The following is a 14,953-nucleotide window of genomic DNA, read 5'->3' as shown; positions in this document are numbered from 1 at the left end:
GCTTTTTATTTCAGTGGGGTTGGTAGTAATGTCCTCATTTTCATTTCTGGTTTTAATTATTTATGTCCTCTCTCTTTTCTTCTTCCTCAGTATAGGAAGAAATTTTATTGATTTTTTTCAAACCAAATTTTGTGTTTTTTTAAAAAAAATTTTTATTGTTTTTTAATTTTCTATTTCACTTATCTGTTTTCTCTCTTATTTCCTTGCTTCTCCTTGCTTTGGGTTTATTTTTTTTTTTTTCATCCCATACCTCTTCCCCCATTTATTGACCCATTCTACTGGTATGGTACATTTTGTTACTGTTGATGAAAGAATATTAAGATATTACTGTTAACTCTAGTCTGTGGTTTGCAATAGGTACATTTTTCCCCCAAATACCCCTCTATTATTAACTCCTTGTAATAGTGTCATACATTTGTTCTAGTTCATGAAAGAACTTTTAAATATTTGTACAGTTAATCACAGTTATCGTTCATTAAAAAATTCACTGTGTTATATATTCGCTTTGGGTTTATTTTGCTTTTAACAGTTTCTCAGTTTTGAGGTTAGGTCTCTGATTTTATGAAATCTTTCTTGTTTTTTTAGTGTAAGCATTTAGAGCTATAAATTTCCTTTGCTGCATCTCATAAGTTTTGATATATTTTAATTGTCATAGTCCTCAAGAGATTTCCTAATTTCCCTTGTGATTTCCTGTTTAACCCTTTGGTTGTTTAAGAGTGTATTGTTTAATTTCCACATATTTGTGAATTTTCCTTTTCTCCCTGTTATTAATTTCTAGCTGCATTCCATTGTGGTCAGAGAAGATAAATTGTATTATTTCAATATTGTTTAATTTGAGACTTGTTTTGTGACCTAAGATATGATCTCTCCAGGAGAATGATCCACGTGCACTCAAGAAGTATGTATATTCTGTTGTTGGGTGAAGTGTTCTATATATGTTTTAGGTCTAGTTGGTTTAGGGTATCATTCAAGTTTTGTATGTCCTAATTGATCTTTTGTCTAGATATTCTCTCCATTATTGAAAGTGGTGTATTAAAGTCTCCTGGTATTTATGTAGAACCACCTTTTTCTCCTTTCAAACTTGTCAGTATTTGGGGCTCCGCTGTTAGGTGCATATATATTTATAACTGTTATGTCTTCTTTTTGAATTGACCGCTTTATTAGTATTTAATGACCCTCTTTGTACCTTATAACTGTTCTTGACTTAAAGTGTATTTTATCTGATATTAGTATAGCTACCCCAGCTCTCTTTTGGTTACCACTTGCATAGTATGTTTTTTCCATCCTTTCATTTTCCATCTCCTTATGTCTTTGAATTTAAGGTGAATCTTTTGTAGACAGCATATGGTTGATCATACTCTTTTTTTTTTTTTTTTTAATTCAGTTTTATTGAAATATATTCACAAACCATACAGTCATCCATGTGATCATACTCTTTTATCCACTCTGCCATTCTCTTCCTCTTGACTGGAAAGTTTAATCCATTTGCATTTAAAGTCACTATTGATAATGCAGGGCTTTCTTCTGCCATTTTGCTGTTTAGTCTTTTTAAGACGTACACCTTTTTTGTCCCTTAATTCTTTTGATGATGTCTGCTTTCATATATATTTGATTTTTGTGTTGTACTGTATGGAGTCCCTTCTCATTTCTATCTTGATATGTTTTTCATGTATTTCCCTTGCACTTACCATGGGAACAAAGGATGCTAAAATTTAGCATCCTAAATATATAACAGTCATGTTTGATTTGGTAACAACTTGACTTCAGTAGCATCCACATACACTTCCTATACCCCTTTGTCCCCCACCTTTTTTGTACTTGTTACAAGTTCTGTCTTCACACATTGTATGTCCAAAACCATAGATTGATCATTACTTTTTATGCATTTTTGCATATTAGTAGCAACAGAAACTAAAAGTGGATTTACATACCCAAAAATCCAACAGTACTGGCATTTATAATTACCCAAATGGTTACCTTTACCCAAGGTCTGTCTGTCTTTTATGCCACGTTAAACCACTTTCTATTGCCTTTCCTTTCAGTCTGAAGAACTCCTTTTAGCATTGTTTTTAGGGCAGGTCTAGTGGTGATGAACTCCCTTAGCTTTTGTTTATCTGGGAATGTCTTCATCTTTCCCTCATTTTTGAACAGGGAGGAAACATGACTGTAGGTTCAATATTTCAGGAAGATAACTTCAGTTATAAAGGTTATGCATGTAAAAATGCCTGGCCTGTTAGGTAGTTAATTAAATTGCCTTTGCTGGTGTTCATGGCCCCTCAGATCCTCACTGTCTTGCTGACTTTTTGATGCCTTCAAATAGATTAAAAAATATATTTTGGGGAAAATATATTTTGATGCCCAGCTTTTCTAGTTCTAATTGGAGAGTTGATCTGCAACAAGCTATTGCACTTGTACCTGAAATGGAAACTTGCCTACTCTGCTCTTTAAAAAAGTTACTGATTAGATCAAACTTTTTATTTGCATATGTGCTATTTCAATGATGGAATTTGAAGTGAATAAAAGAAATTTGCCCACAGTCCTGTTTCCTTCCATATTACTTGTTAGTATGTGTCTGTTGTAGTTGTGTATGTATATTTTTAAAACCACTTCTCATTCTGCTTCTTTATATTGCTAACATTTTGATTTGTTTGGGTATTTTGGGGAAAAAAATTAGAGGTGAAGAGATCAGAGTTTCGGAATATCTGTATCTGAGAATTCTAATTCAAGCTGTACCTTCATATGTGTAGTCTTAGATAGTTAACATTCTTTAGTTCTACCTTGTTTTCAAAATACGGTTTATCTACTTCAATGGCTAATTGGAAGAAGTGAGGAACTAAGATGATAATGGTTTTTTATGCATCTCACACGCTGGATCATATTCAACTATCCTATTCTACCCTTTTACTTTGAAACCATTAATGGTGCAGTCTGTACATTGAAAGTGAGTTTTTTAATTTTAAAGGTGAAAAATCATTACCTGACAACAATGTTGTGAATATACTAAAAACCACTGAAATTATACTTTAAAATAAATGGTTTAAGTGTTGAGACTTAGGTGAATTTTATCTCAATTAAAACAAAAATCAGCTGCCAGCTTAAAAGATCCTTCTTCATTTTATTATAATTCTTAATTGTGATGGACATTTGTTTGCTTTTATCGTCAGTTGTTAATCTGTGTGTTCTAGAGTTTGGTTTTGGGTCAGTGCCATCTGACTTTCAATACTGAGTTCATTTGAAAAATACCATTAGGAAAAGAAGTATTACAAGATACCCTATGTTTTTTGTTTTTTGTTTTTTTTTTTAATTTAATTATAAGAGTGTCACTTGTTAATACCTTGCTTTTCAGGTTATTTTGTATATTTTTTGTGGGAAATTGACAGGAAATGTTGAAATGTGATGCTGATAAACTGCTTTTGAGACATCTTGTTAGATTTGAGGAATGGCTCATTACATCTGATGAGTCAATTTCCAAAAATGTCTTTTTATTTTTTCCTCTAGTCTTATTTATGGGTAGCTTTATCTTTTCTCCCCCTCCTTCCCTGTCTCTCCAGTCTTGTTGCCAACAATTTCGAAGATGGTTCGCAAGTAGCCTCACCATTAGACCCAAATGGACACTTCAGTGTTGTCATTAAAGAGGAACCTCTAGATGATTATGAGTATGAACTTGGTGAGTGCCCAGAAGGGGTCACTGTGAAACAGGAAGAGACAGATGAGGAAACTGATGTATACTCAAACAGTGATGATGATCCCATACTAGAGAAACAGCTAAAGAGACACAATAAAATTGATAACCTAGAAGCTGACCATCCATCTTCTAAATGGCTACCAAGCAGTCCATCAGGTGTTGCTAAAGCTAAAATGTTTAATTTAGACAGTGGAAAGATGCCAGTAGTCTATCTGGAACCCTGTGCTGTCACCAAAAGCACAGTGAAGATTTCTGAGCTGCCTGATAATGTGTTTTCCACATCTCGGAAGGATAAGTCTTCCATGTTGGCAGAATTAGACTATTTGCCGACGTACATTGAAAATTCCAATGGGACTGGCTTCTGTGTAGGAAAGGAATCAGAAAATGGTCTTAGAAAACATTCACCAGAACTCAGAATAGTAGAAAAATACCCCTTTTTTAAAGAGCCTCACTGGAAATATCCTGATATATATGACAACATTAGCACAGAAGGAACACTTGAAAGTTCAAAGAGTTCAGCTGGGGACTCATTTTTGGGAACAGAGGACTTGGGCAGAAAGAGAACAGCTATGTTTAAGATTGCAACAGCCCCAAAGGCTTTGAATGCTAGTCAGAGCACCTCTCCAAATGTCCCTGGGAAAAGAGGAAGGCCACGGAAATTGAAACTTTCTAAGGCAGGGCGACCACCTAAGAATACAGGAAAGTCTTTAACTTCTACAAAGAACACCCCTGTGGGCCTTGGGAGCGCTTTTCCAGAAGTGAAGCCTGATCTGGAAGATGTGGATGGTGTTCTTTTTGTTTCCTTTGAATCAAAGGTAAGATTGTCATTTTCAATATTCTTTTTAAGGCTCATTCTTGTATTACATGCTCGCTGATAACTAACAGAGTCAAGTTTTTGTGTATGCATCTGTTTGTGAGTGTGTGTGTGTTGGGAGGAGTATTTGTCTCAAATGTTTGGTTTAGTAATGAGCACTATATAAATATTTCATTTGAATAGACAAATAATTAGATCTGCTTAGATATCAGTTCATGAGTTTTGCTCTGTGTTTAGCTGAAATATTTTATCTTTGGGTCTGTCTCTCACACATTGATAGTTTCTTTGTTTATTCTACTCCAATTCTTTAACTAGATTATTTTTCTATTAGATTTTTATAAAAGCCTAGTCATCTGTATTTCTAAATAGGCTACATCGATGTTGAATTCTCTCTATCTATTCCTCCCTCCTTGTTGCGAAGTATAGGCTATCCTTATATAGGCTGTGAGAAATCATTATGCAAATTGGCATAAATATAGTTTTAGGCCAGTTAGGTGAATATACTATTCAGATTTTTTGCTTTCTTTTTTTCCTCTGATTATTAAAAGTTATGTTAATGTAGAACATTTATAAAATATCAAAAAGTAAGAAAAAGAAAAAACTGCCTGTTCTGTGAAGCTGGAGTTATCAATTTGTAAACATGATGGTGTATTTCCTCTTAGTCTTTAATTTTTATTTTTAAATCCTGGTTTACATTTAAACATTTAGAAGTGATATGAAGTATGTGTTTTTTTTTGTTTTTTTTTTTTTTTACTTTTTTAATGTAGGAAGCTCTAGACATTCATGCAGTTGATGGGACAACAGAAGAATCCTCTAGTCTTCAGGCATCGGCAACAAATGATCCAGGTATTATAAAAGTAGTATAAAGAGGACAAATACTATCTGTTATTTGGGCTGTAGGAGTGAAAGATTGCAATATTTTCTGTTCTGTGGTGTGCAGTAGCTTATTTTGTTATTGTTTGTTTTCTCAGCAGGTTGCAGAGCAAGAATTTCCCAATTGGAAAAGGAATTGATAGAAGATTTGAAGTCCTTGCGGCATAAGCAGGTGATACATCCTGGCCTTCAAGAAGGTAAAAACTAAAAGATTTCCAAGCCTACTTTTTCTTTTTTTTCTTCCTTCCTTACCCTTCTTCTGCCCCTCTTTTTCTCCTCTTCTTCCTTCCCCTTCCCTTCTTCTTCTGCCCTTTTCTTGATTCTGCCTTCTTCTCCCCTCCTTGATTTCATTTCTTTCAGCTTCACTCTCAGCTTGCATTTTTCTCTTTTTTTTTTCTTCTGTGATTCTTTCCTGTAACTTATAAAGCCTGTCTAGGGCTTCTTTATTCTAAGAGAACTTTTCCAATTCTGAAGGTATTGTCTAGTTTTTGTATAGCTTGAGAATATACATGAAAAAATTTGTCACGGTAAGAAAGTGGTATTTTTTTGTTCTTTTTTTAATAACCCAGTATTTCCCCTCTTATTTCTCATCTTTTTATCTTTTAGTTTCTTTTGTTTGTTTTTGGGGGGAGTCTAATTATCCTTAGTACTTAGTAATGTATTTAGGTCTGTAAATAGAAGAATACTTTTCTCTCTCAGATTGTGGCTAAAACTTATAGTTTATATATTTAATGTATTGCTTGGGGCTTAATTTAAAATTTTTACTATTTCTTTTTTGTTGTAATAGATTATCTTGGCCTTGTTTATTTTGCTTAATCCTTTTTATTTTTATTTTTTTGTATTTATTAAATCTATTCTTCTTCTGACCCTTTTATTAACTACTGATTTTCCACTGTTTGCACTGTGATGGAAGATTGAAGACCATGCCCTTGATTTTTGGTTTCGTAGGTCTTGTATTTTAGATGTGCTTCTCAGAGTTTATTGGGTTGTTGACTCCTAATTAGCTTTTTTTTTTTTTCCAGAGGGCTAGCCTATTTACATTTTATAGTCAGTCATTTATCTGAGAGTCTTAAGTATTAGAGCTGTCAAACAAAAGGTTTACAAGGATTTGTAAAGTGATCATTCAGTTTCTAAATCAACTAGTAATACTGAAGACCCTTTGCTTTAATTTAATGTGATATTACAGTGTGCAAATCCTAGTCTCAAAACAAGTGATATGGACTGAGTACTGTGAATTATAATGGTCAATAACAGTTACATTAAAGTTATCCTGGTGGTAACATTTGCCATTGTTATTGTCAGCTTTCATTTCTGCTTGTTATTTCAGTGATATTTTCTGATTTCAGCTGTCAGTTAACTTACCCAACTTCTCATCTTTTCCCCATTTCCACTTTGATTTTTTGTAATATACTCTGATAATGTAGAAATAGTATATTTGTATTTGTTCTTTCAGCTTAGTCCCTGCATTAGTCTTAGTTCTAGAGTTAAATATATTCAGTGCTTACAGCCAGTTCTTTTGCTTTGGTTTATTTGCCTTCATTTTCTGGTTGGCTACGATTTTTTTTTTTTAAATTCATTTTATTGAGATATATTCACATACCACGCAGTCATACAAAACAAATCGTACATTTGATTGTTCACAGTACCATTACATAGTTGTACATTCATTACCAAAATCAGTCCCCGACACCCTCATTACCACACACACAAAAATAACCAGAGTAATAATTAAAGTGAAAAAGAGCAACTAAAGTAAAAAAGAATACCGGGCGCCCTTGTCTGTCTGTTTCCTTCCCCCACCTTTCTACTCATCCATCCACAAACTAGACAAACGGGAGTGTGATCCCTATGGGCCCCCCCCAATTCTACTGTCCCCCCTCATAAGCCACATTTTTATACGATTGTATTCAAGATTCATGGGTTCTGGGTTGTAGTTTGATAGTTTCAGGTATCCACCACCAGCTACCCCAATTCATTAGAACCTAAAAAGGGCTGTCTATATTGTGCATAAGAGTGCCCACCAGAGTGACCTTTCGGCTCCTTTTGGAATCTCTCTGCCACTGAAGCTTATTTCATTTCCTTTCACATCCCCCTTTTGGTCAAGAAGATGTTCTCCGTCCCACGATGCCAGGTCTACATTCCTCCCCGGGAGTCATATTCCACGTTGCCAGGGAGATTCAATCCCCTGGGTGTCTGATCCCACGTAGTGGGGAGGGCAGTGATTTCACCTTTCAAGTTGGCTTAGGTAGAGAGAGAGGGCCACATCTGAGCAACAAAGAGGCATTCGGGAGGAGGTTCTTAGGCACAATTATAGGGAGGCCTAGCCTCTCCTTTGCAGCAACAGTCTTCCCAAGGGCAAATCCCATGGTAGAGGGCTCAGTCCATCAAACCACCAGTCCCCTATGTCTGTGGCATGTTAGCAACCATTGAGGTAGGGCAGGTCAGTACCCCTGCATTCTCATTGGCTGAGATTTAACTTTCTTTTTTCTTCCTGTATAACCATGTAAGACAATGGAATGGGGTTCAAAGTCAAATGCTTATGGAAACTAGCAGGTAACATAAAGTGAAATAAGCCTGAATTTGGGGGTTGGAGTTGGACTCTGGTGGGCTAGAGTACACAGGTGCCTCTTGTAAGGGGGCAGCCACTTCAGCATATTGTTGTCATATTGGAAGGTGGGCCCAGTATTCTCAGATCTTGCCATTTTAAAGAGAAGCTGGAGTCTCTGAATTTTTAATGGTAGTAGATGATAATTGTTTTTTGGGCAACTAACTCAAAGCTTTAAAAACACTGTGAGCCAAACGAAATATGTCTGTGAGTCATCTGTTTTCACCTGCTTTATAGATTGTGCAGTTGGTGTCAGTGTAAGGTTTACCTTGATCCTAAAGTAAATTTATTCAACTAAATATTCTAATAGTATTTATATAGTTGCGTATGTATGTTTTAATGTTAAATCTGTAAGTCTCGGGGTACTTACTTTTCATAAGGTGTGAGGTGGAATTCTATTTTGGATATTTTTTCTCTTATTTTATTTTAGCAGATTTTTTTGTCTCCCAACCTTTGCTTCCCTTAAATAGTAGCCTTGAAATTTCAAAAGAATAAAAGTTAATTTGGCTAAATATTTGTAGTAGCTGAATGATGCCAACCTCAGGTTTCTCAAGATATTCCTCTAGGTTCTCCAGAAATGATGCTTGAAGTAATTTGTTAATTTTCAATAATGTCATATTTCTTTGCCTTTCTATAACTGTAGAGTTTCTTTATTCTTTAGAAAATAAACACTCAAAAAGCTTTTTGAGCTGAATAAAGCTTGAAGAGCTTTTTGAGTTTGCTCTGAAGTTGTGGAGGAAATGATGATTAAGCCTAGGGAAGTGTGTTGTTGGTTTTGTTGCTAAAATAAAGTTTTTAAATTTGCTTTCACAATATTCTATTTTTCTATTTCCTATACTTTCTTTACTACATCCCCTGTGGTCTCTTTTCCAAGGCTGTCAGTTTATCTGAAGTTATCATCTGTCTTTGAACTTTGAAGGTATTTTTATAAGCACCTTTCTACTTCACTGCTACCAAGTCAATTCTATGTTAATTTTTAAAATAAACTTTAAATTTTTGAATGGTTTTATATTTCTAGAAAAATTGCAGAGTACAGAGAGTTCTCTTATACTCTATACCCAGTATCCTATTATTAACATCTGACCTTAGTGTGGTATATTTGTTAAAATTAATGAACCAATATTGATACATTATGACTAACTAAAGTCTATACTTTATTCAGATTTCCTTAGTTTTTAGCTAATGTCCTTTTTCTGTTCCAGGGTACCATTCAGAATACTGTAGTACATTTAGTATTCATATTATGTTAGGTTCCTCTTGGCTGTGACAGTTTCTTATACTTTCTTTGTTTTTGATGGCATGGACAGTTTTGAGGAATACTGGTCAGGTATTTTGGCATTTTGTAGAATGTCCCTCAGTTGGGATTTGTCTGATTTTTTTTTTTTCAATTTAGACTGGAGTTATGTATTCTTGGGAGGAAGACCACTGAGGTAAAGTGCTCTTCTTGTCATATATTAAGGGTACATATTATAAGCATTATTTAGCATTGTTGAAATTTGTTTTGAATACCTGGCCAAGGTAATGTTTATCAAATTTCTTCTCTAAAAGTTAAAGTTACTGTGTTTGGCCCCTTTACATATTTTACTCTTTGGAAGGAAGTCACTAAGCATAGCACATACTTAAGGAGTGGGAATTATGCTCCACCTCTTTGAGTATCTCCACAGAAAGTACTTGGAATTCTGTATGGAAGTTTTGTCTATCCAACATTCAGCCGTTTATTTATATTAGTATGGGCTCTGCCAGTTTTTTTTTAAAGTCAGTTTTATTAATTAAAAATAGCATTTATGTATTATATTTACAGAAAAATTGTGAAAATAGTACAGAGTTCCCATATACCCAGTTTCCCCTATTTTTTTCCTTTTAATTTTTATTCTAGTAACATATAGAAACTTGAAAATTTCTTCTTTTAACCACATTCACACATATAATTCAGTGTTAATTATGTTTACAGTGTTGTGCTACCATTACCACCATCCATTAACAAAACTTTTCAGTCAACCCCAATAGAAATTCTGTACAATTTAAACATTAACTCCCTATGCTCCACCCCCAACCCAGCCCCTGGTACGCTGCATTCTAGATTCTGGCTTTACCAGTCTTCTTATTCTTCTTATTTCATATCAGTGAGATCATACAATATTTGATCTTTTATGTTGGGCTTACTCCACACAACATGAAAACTTAAAGGTTCGTTTATGTTGATGCATGAATCAGAACTTCATTCTCTTTTACAGCTGATTAATATTTCATTGTATGCCTATATCACATTTTGTGTATCCATTCGTCACTTGATGGGCATTTGGTTACGTCTTTTGGCAATTTTGAATAATGCTGCTATGAACATCAGAGTGCGAGTATTGGTTTGAGTCCCTGCTTTTAATTTTACCTAGTAGTGCTTTCAATATACCTGTTAGTGGGATTGCCAAAGTTAATGTGGTAATTCTGTACTTAGCTTTCTAAGGAACTGCCAAACTGTCTTCAAGAGCAGCTGCAGCATTTTACATTGCCACTAGCAGAAAATGAGTGTTCCTATTTCTCCATAGCCTCTCCAACACTTAGAATTTTCTATTTTTGTTTTGTTTTTAATAGTAGCCTCTTTAGTGGGTGTGAAATGGTATCTCAGTGTGGTTTTGATTTGCATTTCCATAATAGCTAATGATGTTGAGCATCTTTTCATGTGCTTTTTGGCATTTGTATATCCTCTCTGGAGAAATGTCTATTCAAGTCTTTTGCCTGTTTTTAAATTGTTGAGTTGTAGGAGTTCTTTATATATTCTGGATATTAAACCCTTATTAGATATGTGGTTTCCAAATATTTTCTTCCATTGAGTAGGTTGTATTTTCAATTCATGATAAAGTCCTTTGATGCACAAGAGTTTTAAACTTTGATGAGGCCCAATTTATCTATTTAAGTGTTTGATCCATTTTGAGTTAATTTTTATATATGGTGTGAGATAAGGGGTCCTCCTTCATTCTTTTGTATATGGATATCCAGTTCTCCTGGCTCTGTTTGTTGAAGAGACCTTTCCCAATTGAGTGGACTTCACAGCCTTGTCAAAAATCTTTGGCCGTAGATATGAGGGTCCATTTCTGAACTTTCAATTTGATTATGTTGGTTAATGTATCTAGCCTTGTGCCAGTACCATGCTATTTTGACCACTGTAGCTTTCTATTAAGTTTTTTAAATGCAATTTTATTGAGGTATTTTCACATACCATACAGTCATCCAAAGTGTACAATCAGTTGTTCACAGTATCATCATAGAGTTGTGCCTTCATCACCACAGTTTTTGAACATTTTCATTACTCCAAAAAATAAGAATAAAAACTAAAAAAAAAAAAATAAAAAGAACACCCCAAACATCCTGTACCCCTCTGCTCCCCTTATTGTTGATTTATTTTTTGTCCCCATCTGTTCATACACTGGATAAAGGGAGTGTGAGCCACAAGGTTTTCACAATCACACGGTTGCAGTGTATAAGCTATATAGCTATGCAGTCGTCTTCAAGAATCAAGGATCCTGGATTGCAGTTCAACAGTTTCAGGTATTTCTTACTAGCTATTCTAATATGCTAAAAACTGAAGGGATATCTTTAATAATAATAATAACCTCCAGAATGATTTCTTAACTCTATTTGAAATCTTTCAGCCACTGAAACTTTATTTTGTTTCATTTCTGGAATCCCCCTTTTGGTCCAGAAGGCTTTCTCAATCCTATGATTCCAGATCCGGGCTCATCCCCTGGAGTCATGTTCCACGTAGTGGGGGAAGGCAGCAAGTCCATCTGCCAGGTTGGCTTAGAGAGAAAGGTCGCATCTGAACAACAGAAGATCTTCCTGTTTTAATGTTAAACTTCTTTATGAAGAATGACAATCTTTCGAGCTCTCTGCCTTCTTTTAAGTTTAGAAGTATAGTCTGAAAGTAATGTTAAGTTGATGTATAGCTGGAGTTTTTCTTATGTTTATCTGTTTTTATGTTGTGTTTTTTAATTGAGCTTTTTTCTGTATTTATAGTTATGTAGGTGAAGTTTATTCCTCGAGTGTGTTTTTTTGAATAGTGTATTTTTTTAGTGGGTTTAGTTGGAAGCAGATGCCTTTTGCCATAATATATTATCTTAGGTGACTCTGCTTTTGCAAGAAGCATAAAAGTTGATCTCTTTTTCAGGTCTAGCTTTATGGTCCTTTTTTTTGTAATGATGTGATAATGTCTCTTTAAGAAGTTTCTAATATGGTGAGGACTTAGGGGTGTAATTTAGTTTAAGCTTTTATGTAAAGGATTTTAGGCTTCTAAGGATATGCTTTTTATGAATTATTTTTGTCTTATTTTCTGCAAGGTAAAGTTATTTATGCTAATTCCTAAGAAACTAACTGAATCTAGGTCTCATGTATCTGTTAGTTGGGGGAAGGATTTTCTTGCATGGCAAATATTTCAGGATAGTTTAGATGAGCTAAATTGGGAATTACTTTGAACAATGTTTGTGTACCATTGACTCTACTTTTAGGGCTTTTAAATTGATATATATATTTAAACTTTTATTTGGTATACATATATATTTAAATTAGAGAAGTGGGTTTACAGAAAAATCATGTGTAAAATACAGACTTCTATATATCACCCTATTATTTACACCTTGCATTAATGTGTGGTACATTTGTCACAGTTCACGAAAGGACATTTTTATAATTATACTGTTAACTATAGTCCATTGTTTACAAAAGGGTTCTTTGTGTTGTATACAGTCCTATGCTTTTTTTAAAAAAAATTTAATGCAATTTTATTGAGATATATTCATACACCACACAGTCATCCAAAGTGTGCAGTCAGTTCACAGTATCATTATATAGTTGTGCATTGATCACCATGATCAATTTTTGAACATTTTCATTTTTCCAAAAAATAACAATAAAAATAAAAGTTAAAAAGAACACCCAAAACATCCCATACCCCTCCTCCTCCCCTGTATTCATTTACTTTTTGTCCCCATTTTTCTACTCATCTGTCCATATACTGGATAAAGGTAGTGTGAGCCTCTAGTGTATTAGTCCTATGTTTTTTTTGTTTTTTTTTTTTTAATTCATTTTAAATTCATTTTTAAAATTCATTTTATAATGAGATATGTTCACATACCATGCAGTCATACATGCATGACAAACAAATCGTACATTCAGTTGTTCACAGTACCATTACATAGTTGTGCATTTATCCCCAAAATCAATCCCTGACACCTTCATTACCACACACACACACATAATAAGAATAATAATTAAAGTGAAAAAGGGCAATTAAAGTAAAAAAGAACAGTGGGTGCCTTTGTTTGTTTGTTTTTTTCCTTCCCCCATTTTTCTACTCATCCATCCATAAACTAGATAGAGGGGAGTGTGGTCCATATGGCTTTCCCAATCACATTGTCACCCCTCATAAGCTGCATTTTTATACAGTTGTCTTCAAGATTCGTGGGTTCCGGGTTGTAGTTTGATAGTTTCAGGTATCCACCACCAGCTACCTCAATTCATTAGAACCTAAGAAGGGTTGTCTATATTGTGCGTAAGAGTGCCCACCAGAGTGACCTCTTGGCTCCTTTTGGAATCTCTCTGCCACTGAAACTTATTTCATTTCCTTTCACTTCCCCCTTTTGGTCAAGTAGATGTTCTCCATCCCACGATGCCAGGTCTACATTCCTCCCCGGGAGTCATATTCCACGTTGCCAGGGAGATTCACTCCCCTGGGTGTCTGATCCCACATTAGTGGGGAGGGCAGTGATTTCACCTGCCAAGTTGGCTTAGCTAGAGAGTGAGGGCCACATCTGAGCAACAAAGAGGCATTCGGGAGGAGGCTCTTAGGCACAATTATAGGGAGGCCTAGCCTCTCCTTTGCAGCAGTGGTCTTCCTAAGGGCAAGTCCTGTGGTAGAGGGCTCAGCCCATCAAACCACCAGTCCCCTGTGTCTGTGAGCACATTAGCAACCATCGAGGTGGGGCAGCCCAATACCCCTGCGTTCTCCATAAGCTCCTCAAGGGGGCTCTGCATATTATTTTTCCTTGTTTTTTTTTTTAATTAACTTTTTTTTAAATCGACTGTGTAACAAATTAAAAAAATAAAAAAAAAATTACAAAAATATACACTAAAAGAACATTTCAAACAGACCATAACAAGGGAGTAAGAAAAAGACAACTAACTTAAGATAACTACTTTACTTCCAACATGTTCCTACTCTACCCCAAGAAAGTAACCTAATACAGCAACATTTCTGTGAACTTATTTCTACTATACCCATCAGAAATTAACAGACTGTAGTCATTCCTGGACATTCCCAGAATGTTAATTTTACCCATGATACCTTTTCTGTTCTTATTGGATTATCGTTCCCCCTTCCTTAATTCCTCTCTATCACTAGTTCCCCTACATTCTACATTATAAACCATTTGTTTTACATTTTTCAAAGTTCACATTAGTGGTAGCATATAATATTTCTCTTTTTGTGCCTGGCTTATTTCGCTCAGCATTATGTCTTCAAGGTTCATCCATGTTGTCATATGTTTCACGAGATTGTTCCTTCTTACTGCTGTGTAGTATTCCATCCTGTGTATATACCACATTTTATTTATCCACTCATCTGTTGAAGGACATCTGGGTTGTTTCCATCTCTTGGCAATTGTGAATAATGCTGCAATGAACATTGGCGTGCAGATATCTGTGTCACTGCTTTCACATCTTCTAGGTATGTACCGAGAAGTGCAATCGCTGGATCGAATGGTAACTCTGTATCTAGTTTTCTAAGGAACTGCCAGAGTGACTTCCAGAGTGGCTGAACCATTATACAGTCCCACCAGCAATGATAAGAGTTCCAATTTCTCCACATCCTCTCCAGCATTTGTAGTTTCCTGTTTGTTTAATGGCAGCCATTCTAATTGATGTGAGGTGAAGGTAGTGTGAGCTCTAGTGTATTAGTCCTATGGTTTTTAAAAAAATTTTTATTCCG

General features: G+C 35.0%; 1 protein-coding gene across 12 annotated transcripts in view; it reads left to right on the top strand.

Moving 5' to 3' along the window:
• The window catches only part of MGA (MAX dimerization protein MGA), a 172,877-nt gene that overhangs the window by 102,740 nt on the left and 55,184 nt on the right, over positions 1–14,953 (top strand). For 9 of the 12 annotated variants that reach the window (XM_037834252.1, XM_037834251.1, XM_037834260.1 and 6 more), the window contains exons 3-5: positions 3,552–4,500; positions 5,267–5,345; positions 5,471–5,569. In XM_037834252.1, the coding sequence (XP_037690180.1) occupies positions 3,552–4,500; positions 5,267–5,345; positions 5,471–5,569 (1,127 nt within the window). The remainder of the gene's footprint in view (positions 1–3,551; positions 4,501–5,266; positions 5,346–5,470; positions 5,570–14,953) is intronic. The other 3 variants (XM_037834254.1, XM_037834259.1, XM_037834256.1) reach the window with 1 other exon arrangement.

Source organism: Choloepus didactylus, chromosome 4, assembly GCF_015220235.1.
Source record: "Choloepus didactylus isolate mChoDid1 chromosome 4, mChoDid1.pri, whole genome shotgun sequence".
NCBI lineage: Eukaryota > Metazoa > Chordata > Mammalia > Pilosa > Megalonychidae > Choloepus > Choloepus didactylus.
Note: the sequence above shows the minus strand (reverse complement) of the source record. Positions and strands in the feature narration are given on the sequence as shown.